The 15,026-nt window shown below is 45.4% G+C and overlaps 1 protein-coding gene across 1 annotated transcript; it reads right to left on the bottom strand.

Annotated features, from left to right (window-relative positions):
• Positions 1 to 2,136: 2,136 nt before the first annotated feature.
• Positions 2,137 to 5,032, bottom strand: RPL37A (ribosomal protein L37a). Its single transcript, XM_007086112.2, has 4 exons — positions 4,958 to 5,032; positions 4,452 to 4,580; positions 3,837 to 3,919; positions 2,137 to 2,263 (listed from the first exon to the last, which is right to left on the bottom strand). The coding sequence occupies exons 1-4, from the start codon at positions 4,958 to 4,960 to the stop codon at positions 2,200 to 2,202; spliced, it is 279 nt and encodes a 92-aa protein (XP_007086174.1). The 5' UTR covers positions 4,961 to 5,032; the 3' UTR covers positions 2,137 to 2,199.
• Between the last annotated feature and the right edge of the window lie 9,994 nt (positions 5,033 to 15,026).

The following is a 15,026-nucleotide window of genomic DNA, read 5'->3' as shown; positions in this document are numbered from 1 at the left end:
TATACATCAGATGCAGTGTCAGTCTGGTTTTAAGTTTCAGCAAGCTGCTAGATGGGAACATGGGGCATCGCTGTACTATCGCTGACATCGTGCACTTGTACACAGAGGTGTCATTTCGTGGCGTGAATCAATGCAATAACGTGAGGTACAAACCCATAGATCGAAAGTTCTGAAAGAGAGCCAGGGGATAGGGTTGCTCTGTTAAGAGTAAAATGAAGGTGGAGATGTTTAATCTATGAAGAGGCAGATTAAGAAGAAACATACTTTTGAGCTCATAAGCCAGTGTAATCAAGTGGGAAAAACATGGACTAAGAAGTCAGAAACCTAATTTTCAGCCCTACCTCTGCCACCTACTGTAACCTTATCAAACTATTTCCTTATCCACAAAATATATACTATTTCAACAGCCTCCTAACTGGCCTCTATGTCCCCAATCTACTCTTCAACTATCATAAAAACCATGTTAAAAGTAATAAAGTTCCAGGATTATCAACTCTGTAGCCAACAAAGCGAGTGTTCAAATCCCAGCTCCACCATTTACAAGTTATGTAACTTTCTCATGTGTAAATGGGGATATTACCTACTTTTCCTAAAGTTGTCGTGGGATTAAATGATACACAGTATCTAAGACTACTCAAGCCTGACAAATGTTAAACATTACCTCACTGCTTACAAAATTCTAATGGTTCTCTATTACCTCCAGAATCACATCCAAATTCCCAAAGTAACAACACAGAAAGTCTTCAAATGAGATCCTGAATCAGCAGCCCTAGCTCCCATCACCTACTCCATTCTGCTACCAGGAGTTGTTCAGGAAACTGAAGCACAGGTTAAGTAACATAGATCACATAACTACCCGAGCAGTTTGGCTGAGTATGGTGCCTATTAACCCCAGGCACCTCATGTTTGTTCAACTCCTTACAATGCAAAATCAGGGGATTCTGAAGACCTGTGCCAAACGTTTCCAGGAGGTCTAAAAATCCTGATTTATCAATCTTGGTCCTATCTGTACTGGCCCAGAGTACTCCGTTTCAGAATACAAAATCACCTCAGTTATAGGCACCATTGTCACAAAAATGAGAGCCACACATTTACTCATCACATACTTAAGCCTGCTATGTGCAAGGAATTATACCGGGGATACAATAATGAACAAAACTGTTGGGGGCAACAGTAACACAAACCTATAGTTACCGCTATGGGTCTAACAGGAGCTTGACACAGTGCATTATTGCCCTGAGGGAACATTCGTGCCAGAGCCAATGCTGAAGTGGAGGGAAAAAAAATCTGTGCACAGGTGTTACAGAGAACTTAAGATATTTAGTAATGGGCCAAAGAGAGTTAAGGGCTGTCCATGAAGATCCACAAAGATTTGTACTTTGTCCAAGGACAGAGGGAATCTGTATTTTTATCACATCAGATTTGGGTTCCCAAAGAATCACTGTCTTCGAAGTGTACACAGACATACCTGTTAGGAGGCTAAGGAATCCTTACCACACATGGCAGCTTAGGGCTGAGAAAAGGCAAACTGGCAGAGAACTACATAATTCTCGAGTAAAGGGGAAAAAAGGTTACATCATAATCATGACCTATTCACAACTCTTGAATTTCTCTATGGAACTTCACTGTTTATTAGTGAGACGGACCATCTGGATCAGCTTGAGCGCTTCAATCCGGTCAATCCTCTACGCAATGGAAAATGGAGAATGGTGTGGAATTTTGCAAAATTTGCTCTAAAATTGTTCCGTGTTATTTTCTGCAGATGCTGATACAATGTGTGGTAAGACAAAACACCCAGAAGTCAGGAGGCAATACATACCATCCTATCTTTAGAGACAAAACAAAACAAAGAACTGATCTAAAGACAAAAGTCTGCGCAACTTGAACCAATGTACCTCAAAGAAGTTGAACTGGCAAGGACACACACATAGAAAGCGAAGATGCATACCTAATCTCTAAGGCTCATATTTTTGTCACATGTCATCTGACTACAGAAAAATGCGCTATTATGATAACCCACCTCAGCACCCTTTTCCAAGAAAATCAGGATTTTTAATTTCCAAGTCTTCTGAGAAAGCAAAATTAATGCAACACTAATTGGAACATCTAATTAATAAATTTAACAATACGCCAAAGTAATTTTGTTATATAAATTAACCCATTTATTATAGGCTAGCAATGTTTCAAATGGTGAAGCTTCTACTGGTCTTTCAACTCCTTCAGTCTTCTGATGGCCGACTTTACTGTGACAGCAGAAGTGGTGCTGGAAAGAAAAACAGAAGTTGGTTCCAACACAGCTACACTAACATGTGAAATGGCATGAGTAAATCCTGCCTTTTAACAGTACAATCTTAACGACGATGGCATCCTTGAACAATGAGTCTTGTCTTCAGGCTCTTGCAGGATTAGACAGGCAATTTAATTTCATGCATCTCATTTATCAAGCAGCATAAAAAAGGAACAGGGAGGAATGAATGGTTGCAAGAGGCTGACCTAAACTCAGTAAAAGGGAATGGACAGAATGCCAGAAGAAACTAATAAACTGTTAAGATGGTATAATACATTAGAAATATCAAGAAAACAATGTCAACATAGAATAGAATAAAGTATATCTTGGAAAGGCAGCTATTAAAATGACTATAAAAGTTACACCTAAAGATTCAGGAACTTTATCTGGAAAACCCGTAACCATCACATACGGTGGGCACAGGAACGCTAGTTCACTTTATCATCACAACCAAGACAGCACCCTAGTCTCCACTCTCCTTCTTGCCCTCATAAAATCCCCACAAGACACATATATAAAAACTATCATTTCAACACTTTTCAGTATTTTACACTGCTGCAATTTTGCAATTTTTGCTTTTCGTTTTTTAAGTAAGCTCCACGCCCAGCGCAGGGCTTGAAGTCAACAACCCTGAGATCAAGAGTCAGAAGCTTAACTGACTGAGCCACCTATGTACCCACACACCATTGTTTTAAATCAACATAAAGTTAAAAATTCAATTCTTTGGGGCGCCTGGGTGGCTCAGTCAGTTGAGCGTCCGACTTCGGCTCAGGTCATGATCTCGCGGTTTGTGGGTTCAAGCCCTGCATCGGGCTCTGAGCTGACAGCTGAGCCTGGAGCCTGCTTCGGAATCTGTGTCTGTCTCTCTGTCTCTCTCTCTCTCTCAGAAATAAACATTAAAAAAAAAATCGGTTCCTCAACCACACTAGTCTTATCATTTTATATGTAGGCGGCTAGTGTATTGACATCTCGCGTCTACGTACTGGCTAAAGGAAGAACACATCAGCCTTCAGGGAAGGCAATGCATTCCAAGATTAGAGGCCTTCGACTGCGGCTTCAATTCCCAGAAATGGATTAACTCAAATCCACTCAATCAATAACCAGCACAGACAGATTTATCTCAGCAGTATCATGGGGCACTTGTCAGGGTCCAGCCTATTCTGTTTAGGAGGGCAAAGGCGTAGTGGTGCAGGAGGCCTCGTGATTCCAGATACAGTGAGGAGCTAAGTGACCTAATTTTTATAAAAACAGCTTGCATCACAAGTCAAGCTTCAGTATGTACCCAGTCTTGCCAATGGGCTTACAGTATCATAGCGCTCAGTGAGGACCCTTAGGACCCTATACAATTCTAACGTCAGACTTTATTTCAGTTTTGTTTCTATACCTTAAATAACTGAACATAAACCACAGCTCTCAAGGAGTCGTGGAAGACACAAAAGCACGCTCACTTTCTCAGTCTCCTAGAGAGTTAAAACTAGCCCATTCGGCCTCAAACCTGAATTCTGCCGTGACCCACACACTTGCAAATGCCACAAAGAAATGGACTCACTTATAGGTCCAGGCACCACCCGCTACGGTTTTCATGCAGGAACCACAATGCCAGATCCCCACAGCTCGTCTTTTCATCTTGGTCTGTAAAAGAGAATCAATTTTCCCTGTGAACCAATGAAAAGTCTTTTATCTCGCACACATCCAGGTGTCTGATTTACATTAGGAAATCCAAGCTGATGCACTGTAGATTACATGTGTTTCTAATACCCTTAAGTCCTCTAATGCAAAATTTGCATTCCTCATGGTGCCTTATGGCCAGTGATGTGACAGATCCCCTCCATCTCCTCCCAAAACAGTACTTCTGCACCCCACAAAATTTTACGGAACCCCAGTAGACAAAACGGACACAATCATTTCCCCCAACGCAGGTCTGGCGTGGGCTGGGGCTCCGTGTCAAGTTTTACCCTTTGGTTCTCAAAAAGCATTTTGCAAAATCCACAGGTATCAACAATACCCTAACGTCCCGTAACTGATCAGCAAACGTCAGCATGCGCAAATCTAACTGCTCAGCAACGCAGAATCGGCACACGGCTTACAAACTTCCTTCACGAGAGGGCTCACTTCGGAAGAAAGCCTTCCCCTCCCTCCCCCCACCAGACACCGACCGCCTTACCTTGCCACAGAAGGAGCAAGTGTACTTGGCGTGCTGGCTTATTTCAATCTTCTTCACCATTTTCCTGAGGGAGGCACCATAACGGGTCCCGTATTTACCGACAATCCCGACCTTCTTGGTGCGTTTAGCCTATTAGGAGTTGAGAGAGAAACCAGCCATATTAGGACCCGGGACGGACACCTTGCCCCCGCCAAACCCCTTTCCTCCAATCACCCAGCCTCCGCCTGTGACCTAGCTCCCCCTCATTCCACCCTGCAAAACCAGGGCCAGGAGCGGGCCCGATGCTCCCACGGCACTCTGTTAACCCGGCCCGGAGGGGCCAGGCGCCACCAAGTCGCCCCCGCCCCTCCGCCCCGGTCGGCGTCCCAGCGGGGCGGCGAAGGCACGGAAGCCAAGGACGATGCGGGGCAGGGCGGGTAAGCAGAGGCCGAGCTAGGGCGAAGAAACCAAGAAAAGGTCAGATGCGGGCGGATAGAACTCCAGGCCTCAGCGGCACGAACACTCACCATGTCGCCGCAGACTAGGCCCGAGCCCAGAGAGGAAGAGACTCATTGCGCAAGCGCGGTTTTAGGCAAGCGGGCGGAAGTGGCGAATGGGAGGCCCAGCTAGGAACTGAACTCTATGCTCCGGAGGTTTCCTCGCCCCGGAAGCCTCCCGGGGAGTGTGGCAAGACGTCTTCTCGCCGCCAGGGTTGCCCTGATTCGCAGATTGTGGCAACAAACGAAGTACGCTTCACACATCCACGTTATCTTACACGTCTGTTACAAAGTCCTGCAAGGCAGGTACGATTTCCTCCATTGTACGGACAAGGGAAGGTTCCGATTTTAAGTGACTTGCTCGCTGCCATTTGGCTTACAGAGTGCTTAAAGCTTATGATTCCAAGTCTTACTGCTTTCTGCATTATACCTTCTAAAAATCGTGGGCCCCGTGCAGGTGGCTGGCAAAATGGGGAATAACGAGACTCCATTCTCAGAATTTCAGCCCAGCCAGGAGACAGTCATGGGACCACATTCACCAGTCATAAAATTGCAAACTGACGATAGCTCTGAAGGAGGTTTTTCCTATGATCCTTTTGAAATCACAACAGTCGTTTTCTGCATTAGTAGGATAAAGAGAGGATATCTTGTGTAATGGTTAGAAACATAGGTCTGGGTTCAAAGCAGGACTCTGCTACTTAACCCTTGTGGGAACTCTTGACAAATTATTTTGCTTTTTCTTCATCAGTTTCTTCAAGTGTACCATCTGGATAATTATAATACCTACCTTAGAAGTTGTTGTGAAGAGCCAGCGAATTAAATGCATGAAAAGTGTTTGCCACAGTGCCTACAACATACCAAACACTATACAGTTGTAACTATTACTATTATTATTCCGGGTGAAGAAACTAAGATTCAGAGAAGTTAAGTAACTTGTCCAAGGTCACACAGCAATAGGCAGTGAAACTAGAACTCAAATCCAGGTCTGCCTGATCCTCCAGTCAGTTCTCTTAATTATTAGCATGTATCACTCCAAGTCATAATATTTAGTGCACTGAAAACTCATAACAGAAAATGTACTTAACTTGTAATTAGGTCTCTGGCACTTGGTCCAAACCAGACTCTGCGACTACCTTGTGCGATGACACTTTTGGTTAGCCACAGTCCCTACATGGCCTGGAGAACCACCTCCCTGCCTCTCAGCAGTGACCCCAACTCTACAATGAGGTACTGGACTTGATGATCTCCAAACTGGACACTGAGGCCCAGAGAGGTCATATGACTTGCCCAATAAAAGACTTCCAGATCAATGTTCTGTCTACTATATCACAAGCTTCAAGCTGTTTCCTTGGCTGCTTTTTCAATCCTATTTTCTGTTCAGGGGTCAACAACATCTGCTTTCTACTTTCCCTTAAAAATATGTGCATCTCTTTTTTCCTTAAGTTTTTTGTTTTTTTTGTTTTTTGTTTTTTTTTAGCTTGGGCATAATGAAACTATTCTAGTCATGGCTACTGCTACCTGAGGCCCACTGGGGAAATAGGATGTGCTCAAAATCTCCCCATTCCACCACAGGCTCCGTGTACCCTCTACCCCTTTAGGTGGAAGAATCTCGAGGGGCTGAGGGAGCAAGTCTCTCCTCCCTCAGGAGAGAAATGCACTGCATTTGGGGGATGATTTCTGGAAACCTCCACCAAAACTATGCCCTGCTTCTAGAAAACTATAAATTAAAGCAAAAATACATTCCTAGTGGTGCAAACAAATGGGACTGCTGGAAGAAGGGTTGAGAAGCAAACACTGCAATGGTCCGTCTCTTCCTGTCTGTGCCTGCAGGCTGGGCCTGGGTGAGGTATAAGCAGGGCCAGCCTTGCCCGGGAGCGGCCCATCCTGAGGTGAGCCCTCAGCTGGCTCGACAGCTTAGTTCAGATCATCATTTAGCAAACTGACCATCTTCCCACGCCATCCCCTGTGTAGCCACCTAGACTCTGGCCTTCAGGGGGTCTGAGAGAGAGCAAGAGAAGACAGAATGCATGAGTAAGAATGCAATAGAGTGGCTGAAAATGAGACACTCCATAGTAGGAGGAAATTGTTCATGCCCAGAGCAATTTTGTTAAAACTGAACAATTCTCGGGGCGCCTGGGTGGCGCAGTCGGTTAAGCGTCCGACTTCAGCCAGGTCACGATCTCGCGGTCCGTGAGTTCGAGCCCCGCGTCGGGCTCTGGACTGATGGCTCGGAGCCTGGAGCCTGTTTCCGATTCTGTGTCTCCCTCTCTCTCTGCCCCTCCCCCATTCATGCTCTGTCTCTCTCTGTCCCAAAAATAAATAAAAAACGTTGAAAAAAAAAATTAAAAAAAAAAAAAAAAAAAACTGAACAATTCTCTAAATAGCAAGCTTGAGGGTGTACAAATAAGGCTCTCGCGAAATCAGGTCTAAGTGGCTTCAGAGAACTGTGCACAAAGTCTCAATTTGTCTTATCTGTGGGCTAATAAATCTCCATTCCCCTCAGACGACGATCAGGTGTAGAGATTAATATGTACCCATAAAAGTCTCAGTAAAAATCTCTGCTGAGTCACCCCTGCTCCTCAGGAACAATCAAAATTCACTCTGGCCTTTAGAAAAGGAAGTTAAAAGTTGCCTCTAGAGGAGAGTTCTTTTAGCTGTTGAGCCAACCAGTTCTCTTTGGGGCATATGGAACCTTTTATTCTTGAAAGAAATCTGGGGTTCAAGCATCATCCCCAGTTTATCTCATGCTGGAGACCAGAAGGGTTTATCCTGGAGTCCCAGGCTCCTCGCTGTTCCTTCACTTCATGTCTAAAGAGCTCTCGCTTGCCCTTCACTGAAGTGCCTGGTGGCCATGGACAAGAGACAAGTCTGCACACAATGTCAAGAGCCCTGTGGGTCAACCTCTACACCAGGCAGGGGATTCAGCAAGGGGAAGGTGAGCCCTGCCAAGGTCAAGTCCTTAACACCTAAAAAGAACCAGGTGTCCAAAATGGATTCAGCATGTGGATTCATTCCCTCCTCTCTTCTTTCCACAAACATCATCCTAGTTGTTTGCTTTTTTTTTTTTTTTTTTAATTTTTAAAGTAATCTCTACACTCAATATGGGGCTCAAACTCACAACCTTAAGATCAAGAGTTGCATGCTCCACGACTGAGCCAGCCCGGCACCCCTAGTTGTTTGCTTTTTGTTTTAAATGGACATTTCACGGGGTGTTGACACAGGTAATGCATCCATCAGGATGGGAGTTACTTGGCAACTTCTGAAAGAGATAAGGTCAATCAGTATGAAACAATGGCCAAATATATTATGTGAAATGAGCCATTTTTAGTACGAAATGTTTGATACAATTTTTGTGAAAACAATTCTATGTATATTCATATATTTATATGCATAGGGAATAAATTACCAAAGGCTCTATCCCAAATTGTTTATATTGGTAACTACCTGTAGGAAGTAGGGCTAGGAATAGGAGGAATGAGAATGGAGGGCTTTCATTTTTTTTACTTACATATTTTTAGATTAATTTTTATATCAAATTTATAACAGTGAAAAGAAGGCAGTGCAGACACTGAATGAAGGGACAGTCTTTTCAATAAGTGATTTTGAGGGGCGTCTGACTGGCTCAGTTGGTTAAGCGTCTGACTCTTGGTTTCTGCTTGGGTCATGACCTCCACGGTTCATGAGTTCGAGCTCTGCATCAGGGCTCACAGTGCAGAGCCTGCTTGGGATTGTCTCTCTCCCTCTCTCTCTGCCCCTGCCCTGCTCGTGGGCTCTCTCTCTCTCAAAATAAATACATAAACTTAGAAGCAAAATATGACACTGAGAAACTGCATATTCATGTGGAAAAAAATTAATCCCGACCTTACCTTGCTCCATGTACAAAAATAAACTGCAATTGGATTGTAGATCTAAGCATTAAGAGCAAAATAAATAAATAAATAAAGCTTCTAGAACATACTATATTCACAACCTTGGGGTTATGGTTACATGAGGGTTTATTTTGTAATATTTTGTTAAGCTGTAAATTTATTTTACGAGCTCTTTTGTGTATATTTCACCCCAAAAGGGGGGGATTAAGAACAAAGAGGAAGAGTCCGTGGCACTCAATAAATCATGTGAATGGGCGGCGGGGGGTGGGGGGGAGAGAATGTGGGGGCAGAGGGTGTTGTAAAACCAAGTAACTGCTGGCCATCATAATATCCCAAATACTGTGACTCACAGGCTTCTCGGTGTTTTCTGCTGTGATTAGGAATCCATTTCCTTCACTGGGACCTCACAGGAAAACACAAAACCAAAATAACACCTAGGTATGAGAGAGTACTCCAACAAACTCTCTTTAAGCTTCCGTGCCATTTGTTTTTAACTTTGTAATCCTGTGTTGGTAAGAAGTGAGAGGATAGGCTAGGAAATAAGGTTGGACTTCTTTCCATCCCTTTTATAGTTTAAAGTTGCTTTTATTTTGAGAGTGAGGGAGAGAACCCCAAACAGGCTCTGCACTGTCAGCCCAGAGCCCATCATGGGGCTTGAACTCATGAACCGTGAGATCGTGACCTGAGCCAAGATCAAGAGTAGGACGCTTAATCGACTGAGCCAGCCAGATGCTCCTCCCTCTTACAGTTTAAATGTCACCTAAAAAGAGCTTCAGAAAGGGTCAGGATTCCAATAGACAAGAATGCACAGACAAGGCAAAACCTAAGAGTCAGCGGTGAGGGGAAGGCGCCGCCAGCTGGGTTTCTTAGCTCTCCCTCTGACCTAGAAAAAGGCCTGTGGGAAGCCAAGAAGGAAAAGACCCAATAATTCAAATACAAATGGATCAAGGCTCACAGGATCCCTCACTCCCTCTAGTCTTCCTGATGCCAGCCTGGAGGCAGAAATTAACCAGGGTCACTCAGGGAATAATGGCCCTGGTGAGGGGAGGCAGAGCCTACTCCAGGGGGCCTAGGGGGCCCTGAGGGCACCACCGATGGCAGGGGCGGGAAGTGGGATGAGATGGGCCCAGATTTTCTTATTACAGCTGACATTTCCAGAAAACACAGTGGATGGTGGCAGGTGTGTTTGGACTGAGCTGTGAAGCAAAGGAGGAAAAGGAATTAGTGTGGAAATCCTTCCTTGAACCCAAAGGCATCCAGTCTCCATGAGTAAGTCTAAGTGTCTTTTCTGAACCACACAGTAATGGCTGAACTGTCCTCAACAAAGTTTAGAGGCACCTTTGGGATGGTATAACTTAGAATATACAGGCTTCATGGTGTCAATAGAATTTGCTTTGGAGGGCCTCAGGGGCATCTCAGAGACAGTTCTGCAGAGCAGCTGAAATGGAGATTTAACTAGGGGCTTCTAATGGAGGCTCAACAGGCCATATTTGTTAAGACGATGGAGAAATGGTGGTTTCAAACATGCACACCAAGTTGTAAGGACCAAGGGCAAACCTTCCCAATAGCAGGCATTGCTCTGACACCTTTTGCAGCATCTCAAGGGCCACCAGGCCACGAGGTGAACAAAACAGGGATTTATTAATTTAACAATGCTCGGGAATTCTAAACAACGCTGCATATATATATACATATATCTATATAACTATATCTATATATCTATATGCGTATATATATATGTATATATACGCATATAGATATCTAGATATCTATATCTATATAGATATAGATATCTAGATATCTATATCTATATCTATATCTATATCTATATCTATATCTATATCTATATCTATATATTTGGGACAAAGTTAGAGTAAAGTTTAGATAGACCCAATACTTATCCTCTGTAAGCTTCCAACAGGTCACCGTCACTATTACAGAAGAACTGGTACAGCTAACAAAACTTAAAAATAAAACAGAGAGCTGGAAGTGAGATAGTAAAAGAGCACTTCAAGTGGCCTAGATGAGAGCCCGGACAAGCATCCTCTCTCAGGCCTCTGACTCTGGATTTTCTCTAGATAACACTGGGTCGTTCTTGTTTCAGGAAGTAAGGAGGAAACCAAAGGCCTAATTATCTACGGAGATGTGGCACCACCACAGGGCTCCTCATGGCAGGAGACGCCGGCGGAATGCAGCTAATCTCCACAGTCCTCAGAAAGATGGGAGAAGCAACTCGGGCCCCTTAGACACAGATGTTCGGGCTGGATTTCCTGAGGAGTTCTGACCCGGCAGAGAAGCTCACAGCCAGAGACCAACACAATAATTAATAGGAGGCTCAGGCAGCAAATGCCAGGTTTGACCGAGGAAGGCAGAAAGTCAGTATCCTCCCCATTATTTCCCAAGGCCAGAGCCTTACACGGGACATGGCCCCACGGTCCCGATGGTACTGACAGGTCAGTATGCCTGACTGACCCTGGACAGCAGCGAAGGGGCTTGGGCGGCTCTCAGAGCTCCCTCTCTCAATTGGAGCTGTCTAGAAGCCCAGGAAAGGGGTTGAAAGGCACAAGAAAGTGGTGCATTCCAGTTTCTGGTTTGAGCAGAGTTAGCTGGGAACCCACAGAGAGGCCAGCTCAGGTTCACAGCCAGGGTTGAGCCTCTCAGGAAGGGAGCCACTCGGTAAACTGCTCACAGACCCGCCAGAGCACCACTGAGGCTCCGGCTGTATGAGCCGGGCACCTGCCCTAGGGTGGGCTCTGGAGGGGGTGGGCTGGCGGGGGTCCTGCCCTGCCGCTCCCTAGCTGGGACTCCCTTGGCTGGGTTTCTGCATCTGCACAATGAAAATATAACTACCTTCCTCCAAGATGGGGTTCACTGCGTCAAAATGTGTCGTGTTCGGCCCAGCGCCTGGCACCTAGCCAACAGCACAGAAGCAAAAACCATCCAAGTCCAATGAACAAATGCACGCACAATCGAGCTGGAACATCTTGGGCATCTGGCATTGCTGCTAAGAAAATTGGGCTAACTCTAAACCTCACTTAAATCTGGCCCACTGTCCTTCAGTAATACTGATTAAAGCCCCAACTCCTTCCTTTTTGAAGCACTTTTTCTTAATATTTATTTATTTTTTTGAGAGAGAGAGAGCAAGCAAGAGAGAGCGTGTACAGGGGTTGGGGAGGGCAGAGAGAAATGGAGACAGAGAATCCAAAGCAGGCTCTGCACTATCAGCACAAAGCCAGACATAGGGCTCAAACCCACGAACTGAGATCATAACCTGAGCCGAGGTTGGACATTCAACCGACTGAACCACCCGGCCGCTCCTGAAACACTTAAAAAAAAAAAAAAAGTTTGTTTATTTGAGAGAGAGAGAGCACAAGCTGGGGAGGGTAGAGAGTGGGGGTGGTGGGGGGCTGGTGGGAGGTGGGGACAGAGGATCCGAAGAGGGCTCTGTGCTGACAGTGGAGAGCCTGAGGTGGGGCTCAAACTCACGAACGGTGAGATCGTGACCTGAGCCGAAGTCAGATGCTTCACCGACTGAGCCCCCCAGGTGCCACTTAAACACTTTTTAAAATCCCTTCCTGGACGCCCATTTTCTTTGTCCCTCTCTTTGCTGCTTGGTCTCCTTTATCTTCTTCCCAACCCTAAATGTTGGAGTGCTCTGGGGTCAGTCAGATCTGCTTTTTTCCTGAAGCCACCTTACCTGCTTGGTGGTCTCATCCAGCCCCAAGACTATAATAAACACCACTAAATCTGGTGAGGGCAGAATTCACAGCTCTTGTTGTGACTTTCCCCTGCTGGAGACTCAAATCCTACAGCCTACGGAAACATCACCACTTGGGTCTTGCCCCAAGTTGCGTTTTCCAGGAACACACAGAGTTTTGGGTACAGCGTGTTTATTAGAGATCAGTGTCTGTGAAAGGAAGGGGAGGAAACCGTGTGGCCAGGAGGAGGTGAACTGGAGCCTCAGACAGCCCAGTGCCCAGTGGGCAGTTCTGCAGCAAATACTACTAACCAGAGATGTCCAAGGGGCCCAGTGTTCATGCCCACCTTGTTCAGTCACCGATGCTGGGTGCCCTAGGAAGGGTGTAACCTCAGACAAAGTGGCTTTCTGTGGACCAGCACCAACCAGAAGCTGTGGCCAGGTGCAGGCTAGTCGTGCTCCTTGGAGCTGGGCAGCAAGCTTCCCTCCTGGAAGGCGTCTCCATCTCAAACTCAACAAGTCCATGACCAAACCCTTGACTTTGCCCTGCCCCCCCCCCTTCCCCTTCTTTATCTCCATCAGTGGCATGACAGCTTTGCACAGGCAAAATCCTAAGTCTAAGTACTGACTCCTCCTTCCTCCAATGCCTGTCCGTCAATCCAGCTCAAATTCTTTCAGCTCTACAGTCAAAATGTGTCCGATCCAAGCACTTCTCGCTTCCTTCACTCCTCTGCTCTGCACGACACACCCCGCATCGGCTGCCACAGTCCACCAGCCTCCTCTCAAACTCTTCCGTTGCCCGTTCTTCCTCAATGATGTTCTGTCCACAAACTGGAGGGATCTTTTAAAAACATAATCAGATTGCCTCCTATCCCTGCTCAAAACCAATCAGTGGTTTCACGTTCAAAATTAAATCCCATTTCTTACCCGACACAGGGGCTCCACATCACTGGCCTCTGTCTGTCTCTACACTGACATCACCTATTACTCTGGCCACGTGAGACCCCTCACCACTTTCTAAACCTGTGCTGCCCAACACAGGAGCCACCAGCCCCAAGTCTGCTGGAAATGAGCACTTGAAACGTGGCCAGTCCAGACTGGGGTGGTGTCAAATACACACCCAGCCTTGAAGACTGAGCATTACAAAAAAAAGAAAAAAAGGTAATAGAAAGTTTCTCAGTTAAGGTTTTTTTTTAATTTTTTTTTTTTACATTTATTTTTAAGAGACAGAGCACAAGCGGGGGATGGACAGACAGAGAAGGAGACACAGAATCCAAAGCAGGCTCCAGGCTCTGAGCTGTCAGCACTGAGCCCGACGCGGGGCTCGAACTCACAGACCGCGAGATCATGACCTGAGCTGAAGTCGGACGTTCAACCGACTGAGCCACCCAGGCGCCCCTCTCAGTAAGTTTTTAATAGTGATTATAAATGGTGAACTGACAATATTTCAAATATATCAAGTTAAAGAAAATATTACTAATTTGATCCTTCTTTGTTTTTTAAAACACTCTTTCAGATAATTATAATCATGTCTGTGGCTTGTGTTATATTTCTACTGGGTTGTGCGTCTCTAGACTAGGAGTTAGCAAACTGCTCCGAGGGCAAAGTCCGGCCCACCGCCTGCTTTCGTATGGCTTGTGGGCTAAGCACATCTTTTCATGTTTTTAAATGGCTAAAAATAAATCAAAAGAATAATAATTCATGGGGCGCCTGGGTGGCTCAGTTGGTTAAGCATCCGATTTCAGCTCAGGTCATGATCTCATGGTTCATGGGATCGAGCCCCAAGTGGGGGTCCACACTGACAGTGAAGAGTCTGCTTGGAGTTCTCTCTCTCTGCCCCTTCCCCACTTATGCTTTCTTTTTCTCTCAAAATAAGTAAACTTAAATAAAAAGAATAATTCATGACATATGAAAACTATATGAATTCGAATTTCAGTGCCCATGACAAAGTTTTACTGGAAGAAAGCCATAATCACTTGTTTCTGGATTACCTCTGGTTGTTCTGACCTACAGCAGCACAGGTGAGTCATTCCAATGGAGACAACCTGGCCCATAAAGCCAGAACTATTCACCATCTATTTACAGAAAAAGCTTGTCAACTCCTGCTCTCTGCCCTTACCTCCTTACTTTTCTTTGTAGGATGTAGAACTATTACTCCTCCTGTGATATCACCTCTTCAAAGGCACGAACTTTCTCTCTTTTGTTTGGTGAGTTATTGCTGGCACCTAGAACGCTGCCGGGCACATAGTAGGTGCTCTATAAACACTTGGTGAATTGATACATTTAAAAATCCAGATTTCAGGAGTTGTGTGGGATGCAGCTCGTTACCCAAAGAACATGAAGTATCACAACTACAGTCTGCTGTCTCTATTTCTCAGCCAGAAAAGCCAAGCTTAAGACCCAAGCAGATCCACACAGAAAGGCCAGAAAGAAAATGCTGACCGTTGGCCTGGTCACGCGCTGGGCTGAAGACAGACGCGAGCACTGCTGTTATGTCAAGAGGAACGCAAGCTTTAAAAACAAAACACTTTAT

Source organism: Panthera tigris, chromosome C1, assembly GCF_018350195.1.
Source record: "Panthera tigris isolate Pti1 chromosome C1, P.tigris_Pti1_mat1.1, whole genome shotgun sequence".
Lineage (NCBI taxonomy): Eukaryota > Metazoa > Chordata > Mammalia > Carnivora > Felidae > Panthera > Panthera tigris.
The sequence above is the reverse complement of the archived record's forward strand: the minus strand, read 5'-3'. Positions and strand labels throughout refer to the sequence as shown.

Excerpts from the sequence above, each read along its gene's own strand:
- RPL37A (XM_007086112.2), bottom strand. Across the intron at positions 3,920-4,451 it reads CTTGCTCCTTCTGTGGCAAG|ACCAAGATGAAAAGACGAGC; the intron begins GTAAGGCGGTCG and ends TCTCTTTTACAG. Across the intron at positions 2,264-3,836 it reads GGTGGTGCCTGGACCTATAA|CACCACTTCTGCTGTCACAG; the intron begins GTGAGTCCATTT and ends TTTTCTTTCCAG.